Source organism: Vicugna pacos, chromosome 11, assembly GCF_048564905.1.
Source record: "Vicugna pacos chromosome 11, VicPac4, whole genome shotgun sequence".
Lineage (NCBI taxonomy): Eukaryota > Metazoa > Chordata > Mammalia > Artiodactyla > Camelidae > Vicugna > Vicugna pacos.
This window is the reverse complement of record NC_132997.1, coordinates 66,997,471-67,017,048: the sequence shown is the minus strand read 5'-3', so window position 1 is coordinate 67,017,048 and position 19,578 is coordinate 66,997,471. Positions and strand designations below refer to the sequence as shown.

General features: G+C 39.9%; 1 protein-coding gene and 1 pseudogene across 1 annotated transcript in view; one reads left to right on the top strand and one right to left on the bottom strand.

Moving 5' to 3' along the window:
* Positions 1–5,348: 5,348 nt before the first annotated feature.
* Positions 5,349–19,578, bottom strand: part of PAPSS2 (3'-phosphoadenosine 5'-phosphosulfate synthase 2) — a 74,733-nt gene continuing 60,503 nt past the window's right edge. Inside the window, exons 9-12 of the mRNA XM_072971547.1 lie at positions 10,427–10,562; positions 9,164–9,432; positions 7,877–8,106; positions 5,349–7,284 (exon numbers count right to left, since the gene is read on the bottom strand). Coding sequence (XP_072827648.1) covers positions 7,143–7,284; positions 7,877–8,106; positions 9,164–9,432; positions 10,427–10,562 — 777 coding nt within the window. The 3' untranslated portion in view covers positions 5,349–7,142. The remainder of the gene's footprint in view (positions 7,285–7,876; positions 8,107–9,163; positions 9,433–10,426; positions 10,563–19,578) is intronic.
* Positions 12,510–12,623, top strand: LOC116282464 (U6atac minor spliceosomal RNA; annotated as a pseudogene).

The following is a 19,578-nucleotide window of genomic DNA, read 5'->3' as shown; positions in this document are numbered from 1 at the left end:
CCCTCTTTGGTAATCGTAAGTTTGTTTTCTATGTCTGTGAGTCTGTTTCTGTTTTGTAAATTCATTTGTATCATCTTTTTTTAGATTCCACATATAAGTGATACCATGTGATATTTTTCTTTCTCTGTCTGACTTACTTCACTTAGTATGATCATCTCTAGGTCCATCCATGTTGTCAAAAGTTACAGCTCTCTTTCCTTGTATAGGTGAAAATTCTGTCCAAGTCATCATGTTCATGAAATTGTATTGAGAAGATGTAAGGGCATACATACCCTTGTTTTATTGTGCTTCATAGATGGTGCTTTTTTTTCTTTCTAACAAATTGAAGGTTTGTAGCAACCCTGCATTGTCAGATGATGGTTAGCATTTTTTAGCAACAAAGTATTTTTTAAGGTATGTACATTGTTTTTTAGACATAATGCTATTACAAACTTAATAGACTGCAATATAGTGTAAACATAATTTTTATATGCATTGGGAAACCAAAACATTTGTGTGACTTGCTTTATTGAGATATTTGCTTTATTGCAGTGATCTGGAACCAAACCCACAATATCTCCAAGGTGTGTGCCTTCCTGGCACAGATGCCAAATGTCAATGAAATCAAACCTAAAAGAAACCATTTAGCATGTGAGTAAAAACAAAACATCCTTAGTAACACCGGTTTAAACTTCACACTATTAATAGTTACACTGCTTAAGGGTCTCACTACTAAAACACTGAACTGGGAGTATACTTTTGTGATTGTCTTATATTTACAGTTATAAATCTGCTTGACAACACTTTTAGATAAAAGCTTGTGTGCTTTGATACAGTTACAGTGATTAGTGCTGATATGGAATGTATCAAGGACATGGGTTTGTGAATTGTGACAGTTTTAAAACTACAGCCAAACGTTGAAGTAGCTACTGACATGGAAAATTTGGAACAGAACCCAGTGGAGTATGCCCCACCGTTCTGAAGATGCACAGCTTCCAGAAATTCTAAGAATGACCAAGATACTCAAATCGGGGTGGTAATACATTATTCAGTAAACAAAGCCCTTTGCAGACACATCTGAGGGTGATGAGGTTCGTCTTCTAGGCCATAGTCATAGTCTTGTAAAGAGGACCAGTTAGGGTTCTATTGCAAGCAGTCAACTCTAGCTGACCTAAGTGATAACTGATTTATTTGAAGGATCAAAGGGAAGCTAAAAAACTGAACTTAGGTTAGAAACTGAAAGCTCCAGAAGGTTTTTTAGCAGGAATTGCTTAAGAATCTTGCTTCTATTCCTTCACTGGATTAAATGAACTCCAAATGTTTTTCTTTAAATTGCCCCATTTAAGTTTCAGAATCCTAGGAGTGTACAAAGCCAGGTCAGAAATCACCCCTAGCAGTCCTTGGAGCTTTGAGACTGACCCTCCAAGAACTCCTTTGGCTTAAATGGTTTGAAAGTGAGTACAGTTGACTCTTCCATGACATGGGCTTGAACTGTGCGGGCCCACTTACACTGAGACTGTTTTCAGTAGTAAACACTGCAGTACTACATGGTCTGCAGTTGGTGAATCTGTAGGTGTGGAACCAAAGATGCAGAGGGACTGTGGATACAGAGGGCTGACTGTAAGTTATTCGGGGATTTTTAACTGTAAGGAGGGTTGGCACCCCAACCGCTTCCTGTGTTGTTCTGGGGCCAACTGTATCTGGATGTACTGGTCAACTGGAACGGAATAGTGGCATTTCATCCAAAGGAAACTGAGTATTGTGAGGTACGTAGCTGGATAAAAAAGTGGCAAATGAGGCCATACATGTGTGCTAAATGAGGGGCAGTGTTATGACTCCGGGGGCACGGTGGACGTATGAACAGCATACATTACAGTTTGTAATGGCCTTCAGGGACTGGTTGGTCTGATCCCGTAAGCTTTACCACCTGATGATGATGTGCTTCTTGGCATGCCCAACTCTTTAACTAGGTGATCACTTTTTAACATGTAATTTATTTTGTTTCAGATAGTGGGTATAAGAAAGGACAGTGGAGACTCATGTGTAACACTTGGTTTTTGTTTTATTTCCAGGAAGTGCAAGCCATTTCTTCCGATAATCGGCAGTCAGGGTGAAGGACTGATCTTTCCCATTTCTCCAAAATCTAGTCAGGCTAGGTCTTGGCTGTAGCTTTAATAAGATTGTGTTGACCCAGCTTAGACCAATTCCTGTGCTTCTGGTTTGATCTTGGCAGTATTTGAGCTAGGAGGGGTTTGGGTGCAAGTTAAGATGTTTGTGGTGCTTTGTATTCAGTTCTGTCAGGGCCCAGGCACCCAGTCACCATTAAGAATGCATAAGACTTTCAGTCCCTCTTCTGCCATTTTCTCTTCAAAGTCCAGGGAAGGTGGATTGTCTAGACTGGCAGTTTGTTTCTAAATGTGTTTCCAGATTTCAGTCACTATTGTCTGAGTGTTGGCTGAATTCTCATGCCTGCAAAGTCTCTCCATTTAAGGCAGGCCTGCTCTTTCCCACACTACATCCAGACTTGAGAGTAGTACCAAGGCTCTCTGCTCTCCTTTGAAGGGCTTATTTCCCCTTGGACATCCATGAAGAACTCCTTACATCCACTGTTCTTTGCTAGTCTCATAAAAAGTCTCTTTATTTTGCCTGGATTTTTCTTGTTACTATGGGAGTGAAAGTCTTTTGCATCATTCTACATTCTAGCAGAATAAATTGTGCAGGTATTCATTATAAGTCATGTAAAGTTTGTTTTCAGCATCTTAGGTTTCAATCCCAGCTGTGGAACTTTTCTATATACAGAGAGAGAAAGAGAACTTCCTAACGTAGCCTTGGACAAAATCTGTTTCTGTAGGCATCTGTTCTCTTATCTGTAAGAGAAAGCATAATGTATACCTTCTGTGATTGTTTTAAGAATATGAAAATACTTTGGAAACTAGGAACTGAATATGTCTGTAGGTTATCATGTCCTTAGGGAAGTCATCTCACGATTCTGGGCCTCCATTTCCTTAATCTGTACAGTAATGGAAATGCATACATAGATGTTCTTTAAGTTCCCATCCCAGTTTTCACTAACAGCACGCTGATGCAGCTGTGGCCATATTGATAATGTCAGGGCCTTAGCAGTACTGACCGGCTCATCAAGATTTCTAAACTGGGTGGCCTTCATAGCCACCGATGGGTGTCAGCCTTGGTAAATGAACTTGTTTTTGATAGGCATAAATTATGAAACATGCCCTAGGTAGACAAGTCATAGACACTTCCATGTACCTGGTGTTACTGTTTATTAAATGTGTTTATTTCTTTGGCTTTTGTGAAGCTATAAGCTTTTTCCTTGGTTGTTTACTTTGAATATCCAAAGATCTGATATTTTACATAACTTTTTATAATTTGAGGATAAGATGGGGGAATACAACCTCTTTAGGGGTTGAGGGAATTAATGTCTTCCATAAATGAAAGTTCTTCTTCATAAATACATTTATAGAGGCCGGTCTTTTAACTAGTTTAACACCTTGATCGCCCACTGTGGATCGGGTGCTTCTGAGGAAACACATCTGTCACCAAGATTTGAGGGACATGGCGATCAGCATGTTAAAGACCAGGTCAGTACGGGAGTTGTTTACGTGAAAGTAGGCCGCTATTATTTCAGCCTGTGCTCAGCTGAACTGTACCTTTGAACTATTTATGGAAAGCTGGCTTATGTAGTAAGTATAAATCAAGATTTCTGTCTACCCATGTTTGTATAATACATTATAATATGTAAGAACTTTCACAGACATTATTTGACTAAAATAGGTGCAGAGCATGTTTGAGTTTCTGAAAGAAACTGACTGTATTTGAGAACTTTCCCAAGTAAAATGTATGCTATTGATGCCAGCAATTACAGATGTGTGTTATGACATTAAAGGAGCTACGCCCATTAGTTTGTCACTTTTGTATTTGAAGGTAATAAAATTGTACTACTTTTTAAAACATTCTATAATTTAGATTTCTTACTAATTGAGACTGGTCTTCCCTGCAGTGAATCCAAATGAGGAAGTCTATGGAAAGGGTGATGGCTTGGGGGTGGGGGAGAATACCTCGGTTACAAAAGATAAGCCACTGAAAAACTACAAGGCTCACTGTGAAAGGCTTGTTTCTCAGTTCCTTGCATCACCACAACTCTTTCCTAGCCCCACAGTATTATTTTTTAACTTTTAAAGTATTGTTTTTATTTTGTCTAGGTTTTTCTATATCAAACTAAAGTGTTCAAATTAGCCAGTGACCTATTTCTAGTAATAATTTCAACAAAATTAAAATTTAAGCAGAAAAGAGGGGGGCACCTTTGGAGTATGTATTAGTGACTTGCTTAGACATCACTTTTAACATTTGATGAATATATATAATGAGTAGCCCAATAATAGTTAATACTGACCAAAGAATTAAATGCATGCTGGGGGAAGAAAATCTAATGGCTACTCCAACGTCCGTATCATCAGTTCTTTTACATTATTGGTCATAGGGATATGCTTAAACAATAGGAACCTATAGCACTCAAAATCTCAAAGGCAAAAGCTGCACTAGGTTCCATCAAACCTTTAGACATAAGGACAGTTGACTGATCTGGTGCTCAGAATTTCCTGATTTCCTGCCTATCAGCAAAGTATATTGAAGATTCATGCTAGACCTAAAAGGTAATGGGAGGAAGGTGAGGAAGAAACAAACTTGCTGTTCTCAAGTCACTAAGGTTTGTTTCCTCTTGCAGGGAGATGGGTTGGAGAGGAATTTTACGTCCTGATATTAAAGTTGATAGATTTATAAGTCCACCATTATCTGACTGAATGATTTACTGTTGCCTTTCCAGGATTTTTTCTCAGTAAGTTTGGCATACTGCATGTACAGCACCACCTCTGTCTGCATGTACATACACATTCCCTGCTCTCCTTTGTCCTATGGATTGTCACTAGGAGCCAGCAAGTAAGGATCTGGGGAGACAGAGGGAGTGTTGACAAGAGGCAGCTTTGGGCCAGCTATTAACACCAGTTTTATTTGGAGTCAGGACCAGTAGCAGAAATTTGCATGAAGCCTTCAGGTCAGAAGGGAGGCAGGGACTCATGGAGGGGGAAAAACCCAAAATCTGCAGGACAATCTGAAGTCCCTCTGATTTCACAGTCACCTCTGAAAATATCACTGTCGTGCTCGGCTGAGAGCTTGTGTCTCTCATTCCCATCTAGAGCTCAGTTTAGAAAAAAAAAAAAAGACATGAACAAGGGCAGTCAGCCTCTTAATTACGGTCTGAAAGAGTCGCTGCTTCTCTCCAATTATACAAAGTCACAAAGGCCTCAACCGTCATATGGTCAACCCACATTCGTTGTGCTAGAAAAGATTCAGCCTTCATTTTGAGAAATTTATTAAAATAGGAACAAGAATCAGTTGTATAATAGAATTAATCATTTGCACTAAGTGTGGTATTAGAGCAGAAGAGCAGTTTTAAATATATTTTTAAAAATCACAAAATACATGGCTAAGGCACTACATCTTGTCTCCTGTTTTCAATAAATATGCTGCTTTTTAAAAAAGGCAGTAGTGAGGACATCTGATTAAATGAATATAGGCACTACACTATTAAAGACAGTTATACTTTGCTGTGGCCACTGTAAGTAATTTATTCTCAAAAGAACTTTCATTAGCTAGGGTTAGCATTTTTTTTAAATGAAAATGAAAAAAACAAAATCACAGTTTTCTCTTTCCAGTCTAAGAAGTCCCTTCCAGAGAGACCTATGTACAAAAGGTACTGTCTCTTCATATATTCCTCGGTAACAAGGAATTATGCATAAGGTGCAAAAGATTGCCTCCCAGGAAGCGAAGCCATCAGAAGTTGGATGTCTCAGGACAGCAAGAGTCTTTGGAAAAGTTTTTCCCAATTACAGTCAAATCAGCTGGGTTTAAAAAACTCTGGAACTTCCAGCATCCAAGAAAGCTGCTTTGTAAGTGCCCTCTGTTCAGAGAGTTTTGTTAAGCAGTTGAGGGAACCAGCTCCAGCTCCTGTGTTGTACAGTGTAGACAGAGCACCAGACTGGGAGTCAAGTGGGCTGGGCGCTGGTTCAGTGCCACCAGTCCTCCCTAAGATGCCGACCTGGCGGCTCTGTTACGGTGCTCGGCAGCTCCTGAACCTGTGCTTGTGCATCGTCTTAGTTTGGTCACCTCTAAGATGAAAGGGTTGGAATTTCTGCCTTTTTGTCCAGTTCCAGCAGCTCGCTGGTTTTATGGTGTGAACCATTTATGGTCACAGCTGCTGCCGCTGCAGTAAATAGGCACAGCCTCTCTGCAGGACACAGTGACCACAGCAAAGAGGAGAGAAAGTTACCTTTCCACAACATTGCCAGATTGAGCCCCGGGCGCACATCTTTTCATCAGAGCTCTCTATGCTATCCAATTAAAAGTTGCCATTTAACTGGAGTTACAATATTCACAGAAAAACATTAAGACTTCTCTTCTTACCAGACAGTACAACTTTCGTGGCAGAACTCGGCTGCATAGCTCTCAGAGATTAAATGTACATTTCCACATATTTGGTTTCTCCAGTCAGGTTATATACTTCAGCACATAAGAGATCGGGCAGTAAGGCTGTACATGGGCGTGAGGCGAAAGACTAGCAAGAATCTTGACATGAGCCACACCTCATTTACAATGAGATCATTATATTATTACTACTTTTTGTCAGCTGTCTAGAAAGGGATGCCCATCTGATTTCTTTTACTACTGGTATATGACACTGGGAGAGCACAGGCCGGCGAGACTTAAGCTGGAAAATACGCTTTGCCTTTTTGGCACTTAAACTGGACACATGGTCAAAGCTTTAAGAAACCTTGGACCTACTGCTCAGATGCAGTAGAGAATACAGCTAATTTCATTCTGAAATATTAACAGTATTGCTTCCACCTGCTAAGGTTTGGTCTTCAGTTTTACTTTATATATATATATACACACACACACATACATACATACGTGTATATGTGTGTATATATACATTGTTGACTTTAAATTATAGACATTTCTACCTCATTATAAAACACTAACTTTAAAATCAGTCATTGAGAAGTAATTGGATACAAAGCATCTAATCACAAAAATAGAGAAGGAAATCAAAGAGCACTTCGGAAAGCAGCTCTAGGGCTGAAGGCCACTTAGTCGTTCTTCTCCAGGGACCTGTAATAGTCTGTCAGGACCTTCCATGCTTTGGGGGCCATGAAGCCGTCTGGGGGGTTTTCTCCTTCCCGGGCCAGCTTCCTCATACGAGTTCCTGAGATGAAGTCGAACTCGTTGTGCCTGTCACAGGGAAGCAACAAAGAAGTTAACATCGGTAAGTAACACCTACCTCCAAGAGTCCAGTTTCTGGGAGGCACTTACAGGTTCTTAGACCACATTTTTCCTTTCTGCAAAATGCTGCATCTTCTAAAATGAGCGAATTGCTACATCTTCAGTTCAGGAAAGGAACTTACAGAACAAAGGGAGATAGTGGCAGCTGTCCATTCAGTGCTCCCTCTGTACCTACGCTGCTCACGGGAAGTGTCTTCTGTTGCTCTGCCCACTTCTGTGAGCTCTGAGCAAGGTGAGTGCTCTCTAGATACTCACTGAAATCTTCTGTGTTGACTTCCTTTCAGGTAATGTGCCAGGTGCCCAGGGCGTGCTCAAGGAAGGTGTATGTTAAAAAAAATATTTACGGACCATTTACTATATACAAGGGGCGGTGCTGTAACTCTAGGGGACACAGAAATGTGTTAAGACCAGGTCTTGGGTTTCAAGGGACTCTTATTCCAGTTAGGAGTGTGGGGAGATACACTGGAGAGGTTTCCAAAATTTTGCATTATCATTCCCGTTCTACAGATGTTGATTAAAGAATTTTCCTCTGAAAACTTACCTTTCTGGATCATAGAAGTCCATGGCTTTTTTGGCTTTGTTGTAGGCAGCCACTCGGAATGGGATGATTTCCACAGAGGTGAGACCAGGGGCCATGGTCAAAACCTTGCCCCCGTGAGTGGGTTCATACAGGTCTTTCTTGGTCTCAGGGTGGGGCATTCCTGCAGGGTCCCGGCCCACAATGTAGAAACTGGCCCCTGCAATCATCCGGGACCTGCAGTGCCACTGAACCTGGGAAACATCACATGAAGGACATGCTGGTCATCACTGGCCAGTCCTGGGGATCCTGTTTTTGGAGACACCCCTTTATTCTGCTGAGAAGTGATTAGGTCAACTAATCATTGTAAGCAAGTCAGTAGTAAGGTGCCCAGGACTTATTTCTTCACCTGCTTGGTCACACTGCGTGGGGGAAGAGCTTGAGAGAGAAGAGTCACCCCTCCGAGAGCCTGAGGTTACATTCCTCATCTCTCCAGACGAAGGAACCAGGAACACTCAGACCTTCCTGTTCCACAGAACTGTGAATTTTACTTTCCAGTTCCTCCCTACTCAAAATAAATCACAGTTGAAGGGTAATTACAAACTCCACTATCTCTTATCAGACTGCCTGTAATGAGCTAATTAACTTTCCTTTGCAGACACTGATGGCCTTTCAGCACAGCATTCAGATTTCAAGATGACTTACCCTCTTTAAAGCTCAGACAGAAATTTAGAGGATGGGGATGAAAGCTAAGAGCCTGGAACTGTGATCTGGTTGAAGAGAATTCATTCATTAAACTCAGTTTGGGGCATTTCAAAGGGTTGAGACCCTTTCAATTCATCATACTTACCACAAGCTTGTTCAGATCCACTACACTGGTGCAGTGGGACAAAGAAAGTCTCTGTGTGATAGTCTCAGTGTCTTGTGATGAAAGGGAGACATTAACCTTTGAAAGACATCCTCTCCCTTGTAATGTAACTCACAGAGAATGGTGAATCACTTCAGAGTAACAGGAACTTCTGAAACAGTATTAGGCTAGCTAGGTCTTGCCCTGTAACCCAGTTAGACTGTATTATCTACCTCATTCACATGCCAACTTCCATATTCTCAAAGCCAGTGCACAAGTTGATTTGGTGTTTCTAGCATTTTTACAAATACTAGATGGAAACATAATTAAGTTGGATAAGTAAGAGACACCAGAAGACTTCAGAATTTGCTCATCAGGAAGAATCTCACAGACTCACTTGCTCTTCTAAGTTAAGTTTGACTTTGCACTTCTGAGTCGACAGCCCAGCTCAGGGAATTGCTCACCTCTGTGGGGCCAGCATATAACATGGGAGATGGGAAGATGGCAACAATGGTTGACTTGGGATCCAAAACCCCTTCCTCAAGCACTGCTGCATGCTGCTTCATCCGCCACTCCAGGGGCACATCGTCATCCTTGGTCCAGCCACCCAGAGGGTGGAGCAGGAGGACTGGGTGCTTGTAGCCCCTCTCCAGGAGCCGGCGGTGGGTGTCCTGCATCAACAGAGCATGGCCATTGTGGACAGGATTGCGCAACTGAAATGCGAACACTGCATCTGGGAAAGGAAAGCAGAAATGCCAAGGTCAAAGACATGAAAGGTCTGCAAGAACAAAAGGGAAAAGATGAGGCTATGTTTATTGTTCAGGGCACCTGTTATGTCCACTTGCTTTTAATAACTGGCCGGAGAATCCACCTGGATCTTTAGGGGTGTTACTCCAAAGGTACCAACCAGTGCCAAACTGCTTAGACAGGGACAGGACGAAGAGGCAGAGGGCCCTAAGGGAGAGTCTGACTCAGAAATGAAAACATTTGTTGCCACGACCTTTCCTGCAAACCAAAGCTCAGGCAAGGCCTGCATTAATCAGTCCTCTTGCACCCTGCTCTATCCTTAATTCCCCCAGGGTGTGAATATTGACAAGGAACATTTTCTGGGAACTGTGCAGAGTTTTAACAATTTAAAGTTGTAAAAAATATTTCACCTTCACTTTAAGGAGATCTTCAAAACAACTCCACTTAGTGATAGACTCCTGGGAGCACTAATTTTTCCTTCTGGTTATTAAATAAATACATATCCATTACAGAAAACTTAGGAAATACAGAAAAGCCCAAAATAGGATAAAAAAATCATCATCCTATCAATACTTTTTCTCTTTTTCAAAACATGTAAAGTGAAGATCTCTCCTTCCCCTTAGTCCAACTCCATCCCTAAGAGGTAGCCGCTGACATCTGCAGTTTGGTGCTCATGCTGCCAGAGACTTCTGCTTTTACATGCATAAGCAGGTTCAGGTTTCAAAAACACTTATTACACTGTGTTTTGTTTTCTAAAATTATGCTACATATAGTCTGTGATTTTCCTTTTCACTTAATATACTTTGAGTATCTTTCTGTGTAGCACATATTTTTAACTGCTGCCTAAAATTCGAGTATTTCAACTTTATAAACTGTTTCCATGTCAATGGACAGAGGATGTTTCCAACTTTTCAAAACTATAAACATGCTGATTCTTGGTAAGGAGTGTTAACAAAATGCAGTAGGACCAAGCTACATACCTGCATTCATTTCTTTACATTTCTGTTTGAGCTCCGAAGGTGTCAGGCGGTATTGGTCCAACCCATCATTCCACCTTATTCTCTCCAGTACCTGAAGGTCACCACCAACCAGCCAATCCCCACTTTCCATCACCATCTAGAAAGACCATTGTTAATGATTAATACTGTTTTTTATTTTATCAAAAAACATTTTCTCCTCCTTCTGGACCAGTCTTGGGTTACTTGAACTGCCTTCAGTTCTCAGCACTTCTAGCAGTTAATTTATCTAACTTTTTGGTCTCTTAACCTCTTTATACTCTTAAAGGCCTGCAAAGAGCTTTTGTTTATTTATATGGGTTATATCTGTAATTACTTTCATATTAGAAATTAAAACAGAACCTTTAAAATATGTATTAATTGATTTAAAACCAGCAATAATAAACCTATTACATATTAACATAAATAACATTTTATTTTTATGGGAAGTGAAAAATAAGTAATATTTCCCCCCCAAAAAAGAGAAAATTGACATTGTTTTACATGTTTGCATGGTCTTTAATGTCTGACTTAATAGAAGGCAGCTGGATTCTCATATCAACTTCTGCATTTATTCTGTGGCCATATATTGTTTTGGCTGAAATATATAAAATCCAATTACAGGTAGGTGGTTGGAAAAAAGAAATATTTCAATAGCCTTTTTCTATCATTGCAGATATTCTTTTTTGATACAAAAGATTAAATAACCCAATTTTTAAAATCAGCGAAAGACTTGAATAGACATTTTTTCATAGATGATGTACAGATGGCCAACAGGGATATGAAAAGATGTTCAACATCACTAATCATTGGAGAATTGTGACCTCACACTCATTACGATGGCTACTATCAAAAACAGAAAAAAACAAGTGTCAGCAAGGATGTAGAGAAACTAGAATCCTTGTGTATTGTTGGTAGGATTGTAAAATGGTGCAACAGTATGGAGTTTCTTCAAAAAAACTAAAAATGGAACTACCATATGATCCAGTAATCCCACTTCTGGGTATATATCCAAAAGAATTAAAAGTAATGTCTCAAAGAGATTTCCACACCCGTATTCACTGCAGCACTATTCGCAGTAGCTAAGAGGTAGAAGCAACTCAAATATCTATCAACAGATTAAAAGATAAACAGTGAATGTCATATATGCATACAACGGAATGCTACTCAGTTTTAACAACAAAAGAAATCCTGTCAGAATCTACATCATGGATGAACCTTGAAGACATTATGCTAAGTGAAAAAGTCACCCAAAAATAAATAAATACTGTTATTTTTTCACTTACATGAAGTATCTACAGTAGTCAAACTCATAGAAGATAGAATGGTTGGTACCAGGGGCTGGAGGGGTAAGGGAGAAGTTGTTTAACAGGCATGGAGTTTTGGATTTTCAAGATAAGAAAGCTCTGGAGATCTGTTTCACAACGTGAATATACTTAACACTACTGAGCAATACACTTAAACATGGTTAAGATGCCAAGTTTTATGTTACATGTTTTTTACCTAAATAAGTAAACAGAGGATAGATTAACAAGACTCACTTTCAGTCACTGAGGATTTCACTGAAATTATGAACAATACTCTCACTTTTCAATTCCTAGTCTCAGATGAAAAAGTGACATCAGGAAAGGATAGGTGAGGAACAGACCATGGAGACTTTTAGAAAGAACCACCTGTATGTTGTCCCACACTTTAGATGGCCCAACTCTGGCCCCCTTCTGTCAGGTAAAAGAAACCCTTGGTGGGCAGGCCCACCCGGAGTCTGTGTTTACTCTCCAGACCATGATCTGTGTACCTGGGACTCTGGAATTCCCTGCCCAGTCTGCCCTGAGCTGGGGTGCAGAACCAAGAAGTCTAAATTTGAACCTGGCCTTCCAGATTGTGATCAAGACATAGTTCGTCAAAGTAGAAAGATATAACATTTTATTTAAATGTATTAGTTAGATATGTAACTTTTAAATATGCTATCTGGGGGCTTCAGCTTGTATTCTTATCCTGACCCCCACAAATATTTGGTGTGAACCTCGTGTGAAGAATGGTCAAAGTAATGAAAACTAAAAACACAACAGTGTTTGATGAGAAAGGGCCAGCACTTTCCTGGACAAGGAGGGGAGAGGCCCTGGACCTGGCAACACACATACGGTTAAGTCGCCGACTTTGCAGCATCTAACCATGGTTTTTACATCATAGACCTTAAACTTACGCATTGTTATATGTTAATTATATCTCAATTAACCTGAAAAAAGAAACACATGACCACCTTTGTTTTTTCTATAAACGTAAGTATGTTCCATATGACGTTGCAGTGCAATCAATTATAACCGAGAGCAGGTGTTTCCTCAGTCACTAAGCCAAACATTGCAGAAAGTCTTATCCCTCAGTTTATAGTTGTGCATCCCTTCCCCTGATCAAATTTTACACCTGCCTTTCACACTGTCTCAGTACAATGTGGCCATCTGTAACGTTAGCAGAAAAGAGGGAGGCAAGAGAAGGGGAGAAAAAGCTGACTGATTTCCAGCACCCACTCAGAAGATACCATGGTGGTGATGGTGTACCCCCGGTTGACATTCCCTGTCGTGGCCACATGTTGGGGTTTACAATGACTTGCATTCCATAGGTTTTCAGAAGATGGGGGATTGGGATAGAGCCATGGTTCTCGATAGATGGTGACTTTGCCTCTCCTGGTAACATCTGACAATATCTGAAGACAATTTTCATTGTCACAACTAGAGTGGGAAAGGATATGCTATTGGACTAGTGTACAGAGGCCAGGGACCTACTAAATACCCTATATTGCACAGGATAGCCCCCACAACATGTAACTGTGCAGCCCAAATTCAATAGCACTGTGGTTGAGAAACCCTCAGTAGAAAAAGGGTACTTTGCAAGAGATTTGGTTGTGTTTTCATGGCCCCCCTTCTAAACCTGGTGCTTAGGAAAGTCACTTAACCAGAAATATGATCAAATACTCATACCTATACATTAACTTTCTCCTCATTGCTTAGAGTTAGACAACAGATAAAATTTTTTAAGAATTAAGACCCCAAATCCCTGGGCATGCAGTAACTCATTCTGGACGCCAGGGGTCCACCCTATATTGTTCTACTGGTGAAGGCAAACTTGAATCTGTTTTGTTCATCACCCAGCCTAAAAATGTGTCTGCACATCAAATCATAAAATGTGGGGGAGGGGGGTAAGAAAATGTGGTTTTTTTAAGAACATGTTTGAGCCTGAATGACTATCAGTCTAACCACAGATTAAAATATACTGTAGAGTCACAAAAAACAAAAAGAACTCAAGCATAATACAAAAGAAAATCATAAAACCACAAGAAGAAAAACAAAGAAGAAATACAAAATCAACTGGAAAACAAGGTTTAAAATGGCAATAGATATGTATCAATAAGCTCCAAACAAAAGACAGGTGGCAGACTGGATAATAAAACAAGAGTATACAATATGCTGCCTGTAAGAGACCCACTTTAGGGTGAAAGACACACATAGATTGAAAGCAAGAGGATGGAAAAACATAATTCATGCAAATGGAAACAACAAGAAAGCAGGGGTAGCAATACCCATATCAGACAAACTAAACTTTAAAACAAAGGCCATAAAGAAAGATAAAGAATTATCATTATTACATAATGATAAAAGGATCAATACAATTAGAGGATATTACTCTCTTTAACATATATGCACCCAATATAGGAGCACCTAAATACATAGAACAAATATTAATAGACATAAAGGGAAAAACTGATGAGAATACAATAATAGTAGAAGACTTTAACACGCCACTAACATCAACGGACAGATCTTCCAGAAAGAAAATCAATTAGGCAACAAAGATCCTAAATGACACAATATAACAAATTTAATTGACATTTTTTGGATATTACATCCAAAGAAAACCGGAATATACATCCTTTTCAAGTGCACATGGAACATTCTCTAGGACAAACTACATACTAGGATGCAAAACAAGCCTCAACAAATTTAAGAGGGTAGAAATTATTTCAAGCATCTTTCTGACTACAATGGCATGAAACTAGAAATCAACCACAGAAAGAGAAATGAGAAAAAGAAAAAAAAAGATTGCATGGAGACTAAACAACATGCTACTAAAAACTCAATGGGTCAACAATGAAATCAAAGAGGAAATTTAAAAATACTTTGAGACAAATGACAATTAAACCACAACCACACAAAATCTATGGGATGCAAGCAAAAGCACTCCTAAGAGGGAAGGAAGTTCATAGCAATACAGGACTTTCTCAAAAAACAAGAAGAATCTCAAACAACCTATCCTACCACCTAAAAGAATAAGAAAAAGAAGAACAAACAAACCTAAAGTCAGCAGAAGGAAAGAAATAACAAAGATCAGTGAGGAAATAAAATAGAGATTAAAAAATTAGAAAAAAAATCAATAAAACCAAGAGCTGGTTTTTTTGAAAAGGTAGACAAAATAGACAAATCTCTGGCCATGCTAAGAAAAGAGAAATGACATAAATAAAATAAGAAATAAGAGAGGAGAAATAACATCTGACACCACAGATAAACAAAAAACAGTAAGAGAATACTATGAACAACTATATGCCAACAAACTGGAAAACCTGGAAGAAATGGACAAGTTTTTAGAAACATACAGTTCACCAAAACTGAATCAAGAAGAAATAGATAATTTAACAGATCAATAACCAGAAGCAAAATAGAGTCTAATTTAAAAACTCCCTACAAACAAAAGTCAAGGGCCAGATGGCTTCACTGGGGAATTCTACCAAACATAAAAAGAACTTATGCTGATCCTTCTCAAACTCTTCCCAAAGACTGAAGAGGAGGCAACACTCCCAAACTGATTCTATGAAGCCACCATCACCCTAATACCAAACCAGTCTAAGATACTACCAAGAAAGAAAATTATAGGCCAAATCTTTGATGAATATACATACAAAAATTCTCAGTAAAGTTGGAAGAGATTGTTTTGTGTTGAAGAAATCTGTAGCCAGAAAAAAAATTTTTTTCAACAAAATATTAGCAAACCGAATTCAACTATACATAAAAAAGATCATACACGCTAATCAAGCTGGATTCATCCCAGATGTCACAAGGATGGTTTAACATATGCAAATCAATCAGTGTGATACACCACATCAACAAACCACAAGATCGTCTCAATAGATGCAGAAGAAGCATTTGATAAAATTCAGTATCCATAAATGATAAAAACTCTTACCAAAGTAGGTATAGAGGGAACATATCTCAACATAATAAAAGCTACTTATGACAAACTCACAGCCAACATAATACTCAAAGGTGAGGAGCTGAAAGCCTTCCTACTAAAATCTGGAACAAGACGAAAATGCTCCCTCTCACCACTTCTATTCAACATAGTCCTGGAAGTCCTAGCCACAGCAGTCAGTCAAGAAAAAGAAATAAAAGGGATCCAAATTGAAAGGGAAGAAGGAAAACTGTCACTATATGCAGATGACATAATGTTATGTATGGAAAACCCTAAAGACTGCATACACAAAAACTACTAGAACTGAAATGAATTCAGCAAGGTAGCAGGATACAAGATTAACTTACAGAAGTCAGTTGCATTTCTTTAAACTAACAATAAAATATCAGAAAAAGAAAGTAAAAAAAAACCCTTTTATTTTTATTTAAACCATCCCTTTTAAAGTCATATCAAAAAAAATTAAATACTTAGGAATAAACTTAACCTCCTTGGCATAACCCTCCCAGACTTCAGACTATAGTAATGAAAGCTACAGTAATGAAAATAGTGTGGTATTGCACAAAAAGAGACATAAGGATCAATGGAACAGAATAGAGAGCCCAGAAATAAACCCACACACCTACAGTCAGTCAGTCTTCGACAAAGGAGGCGAGAATATAACATGGAGAAAAGACAGTCTCTTCAGGAAGCCGTGTTGGAAAACTGGACAACTGTATGTAAATCAGTGAAGTTAGGACACCCCCTCATACCATACACAAAAATAAACAAAATAGCTTGAAGATTTAAACATAAGACAGGACACCATAAATCTCCTAGAGGAGAACATAGGCAAAATATTCTCTGACATAAATTGCTGCAATGTTATCCTAGGTCAGTCTCCCAAGGCAACAGAAATAAAGGCACAAATAAATAAATGAGACCTAATCAAACTCATAAGCTTTTGCACAGCAAAGGAAACCATCAATAAAATGAAAAGACAACCTACGGACTGAGAGAAAATATTTGCAACTGCAACTGACAAGGGATTCATTTCCAGAATATACCAACAGCTCATACAACTCAACAACAACAAAAAAAACCCAATCAAAAAATGGGCAAAAGATCTAAATAGATATTTCTCCAAAGAAGACATACAGATGGCCAACAGACACATGAAAAGATGCTCAGTATTGCTAATTATCAGAGAATTGCAAATCAAAACTAAATGAGGTTATCACCTCACATGGGTCAGAATGGCCATCAATAAAAAGTCCACAAACAATAAAATGCTAGAGAGGGTGTAGAGAAAAGGGAGCCTTCCTACACTGTTGGTAGGAATGTAATTTGGTGCAGCCACTATGGAGAACAGTATGGAGATTCCTTAAAAAGCTAAAACTTGAGTTATCATATGATCTAGCAATCCCACTCCTGGGCATTATATCTGGAGAAAACTCTATAATTCAAAAAGACACATGCACCCCAATGTTCACAGCAGCACTATTTATAATAGCTAAAACATGGAAACAACCCAAATGTCCATCAACAGATGACTGGATAAAGAAGATGTATATATACAATGGAATACTACTCAGCCATAAAAAAGAATGAAATAATGCCATTTGCAGCAATATGGATATAGAGATTATCATGATAAGTGAAGTAAGGCAGACAGAGAAAAATATATAATATCACTTATATGGGGAATTGAAAAATGATACAAATGAACTTATTTACAGAACAAATAGATTCATACATAGGAAACAAACTTATGGTTACCAAATGGGAAAGGGGGTGGAGGGATAAATTAGGAGTTTTGGACTAGCAGATGCAAACTGCTATATACAAAACAGATAAACAACAAGAACCTACTGTATAGCAGAGGGAACTATATTCAATATCTTGTAAAAACATATAATGGAAAATATGAATTTTCCACTTTGTATAAATATATATACGTACAACTGAATCACTAAACTGTATGTCAGAAACTAATACAACATTACAAATCAACTATACTTCAATAGTAAGTAAATAAATGTGTCTGAAGAACAATGCTGAAATTATGCTTTTGGAATTTCTGGGATCAGGAGGGACAAAGGGCATCTCTCTCCAAGGTGGTCCAACTGTCCCCAGAACAGTGGTTCAGCTATCAGGAAGGGAAGTCCAGTGGCTCTGCCTAATTTCCCAGGGCTTTGTGGCCCTGAAGTCTCCACTGCCTTCCAAGCCTGCTGCCAAAGGCGGGTGTGGGACCACAGATAGAGAGTCTGCAGAACCGGACACACAGAGAGGACTGGGAGACAGGCTTTAAGGGAGTCTAGTGAAATAGTGAAAGAGGACTTGGGCTCAGAATCACAGGCAACAGGAGTGCAAAAAGGAGAAGAGGATGAGCTCACACACGGGGATGAGCACTAAGAATGTGAGCGTGGATAGGATGAAGGAGAGCATGGAGAGGAAGAGTGAACAGGAACAGCCCGGAGAGGGAGCGGGGTGTGCACATCAGGAGAGGCGCCGCTGAGGGTGGGAAGGTGCCAAGGTCAGAATGCGAAGGGAAGAGGAGAGAAGGGAAAGAAACCAGAAGGACGTTGTGAAATGGTGGGTCCAGGAAAATAAGTCATGATGAAAATGTTCAGAGAACAGAATCAAGAATAAAAAACAGCATGTGATACGATTGGAGAATGTGTACTCATGCCTGTGGTATCTGCATGGTCATGGAGTCTGTAGATCACATGCATTTAATGCCCTCAATTCCAGATAAGAAGACAGTTTCACAGAGGGGAAGTGGCAGGGCTCAAGTGCAAATAGCTGCTTTAACGAAGCCAGGACCCAAATCCAGGAGTCCTCCAAACAGGCTCACCTTCCCATCTGCACCCACTGCCTCTCGTCAGTGGCCTGCACGCTGACAGCTCAGCATTGTCTTCAGGGGGATCGTCCATTCACCCTCCATCCAGTCAGCACTTGTGTGCATGGCCCTGGGTTTGCTGCTGGGGATATGACTGAAAAAGACAGATGGAGATGTGGTCCTCGATCTCACAGGTTGGCAGTCTGAGTGGATCGACAGAAGAGGAAAAGGGTAACATTGTGGCACAGGTGTGGACAGGACAAGAGCAAAGTGCTCTGAGAGGACAAAGACGCACCCAGTCAGGCTTATGGGTCACGGAAGTGGGGCCAACTTCTTGCAGAGAAAAGGAGTAACAAATAAGGTGAGGAGGCAGGAGTAGAAGGAACAGTGTACTAGTTGGAGGGACTAGCCTGTGAAAAAGTAAGAGAGAGAATGATAGAATGAGCAGCTGAGAATGAATGGAGGAGAAAATATCATAGGTGGCCGTGGTAACAGGTGGTAAGATGAAGTCATATCTTTACATACGAGTTCCCAAATGAAGCTTGAACAGTTCGCCCTAGCCGACAAATGGAGAAAGAATTTGAGGGAAGCAGGGAAAGAAAGATACAGGGAAGAAATTTGAGTGTCCTGGCCTGAGTTGAAACAGAAACGTGAACAAATTCAAGCAATACCAAGGAGGTGGAATTGTTAGGAACTGGCGATTGAATGAACAAGGGAGAAGAAAGAAGCCAAAATGACAGTCTGACTTTGGACGTGGGCCACCATTTGGATGGTGGAGCTTAGCTGTTCATGGAGCTAGGGCACACAGGACGGGGAGCGGGTGGGGTGAAGTTGCACATGCCGAGTGCCGGGTACTTGCAGGATATATCCAGGCGGAGCCACGGAAGCAGCAGCTCCAGATCAGGATCTAATGCCATGGTTTTCAACCTTCACTGCACATTAGAATCATAGAGCCTTAAAACTCACAAGACCCAGGACTGAGCCCAAGCCAATGACATAAAAATCTGTAAGGGAGGGGTCCAGTCATAGGTAATTTTTTTTACAGCTCCCCAGGTGACTCTGTTGATCTGACGATTTTCTT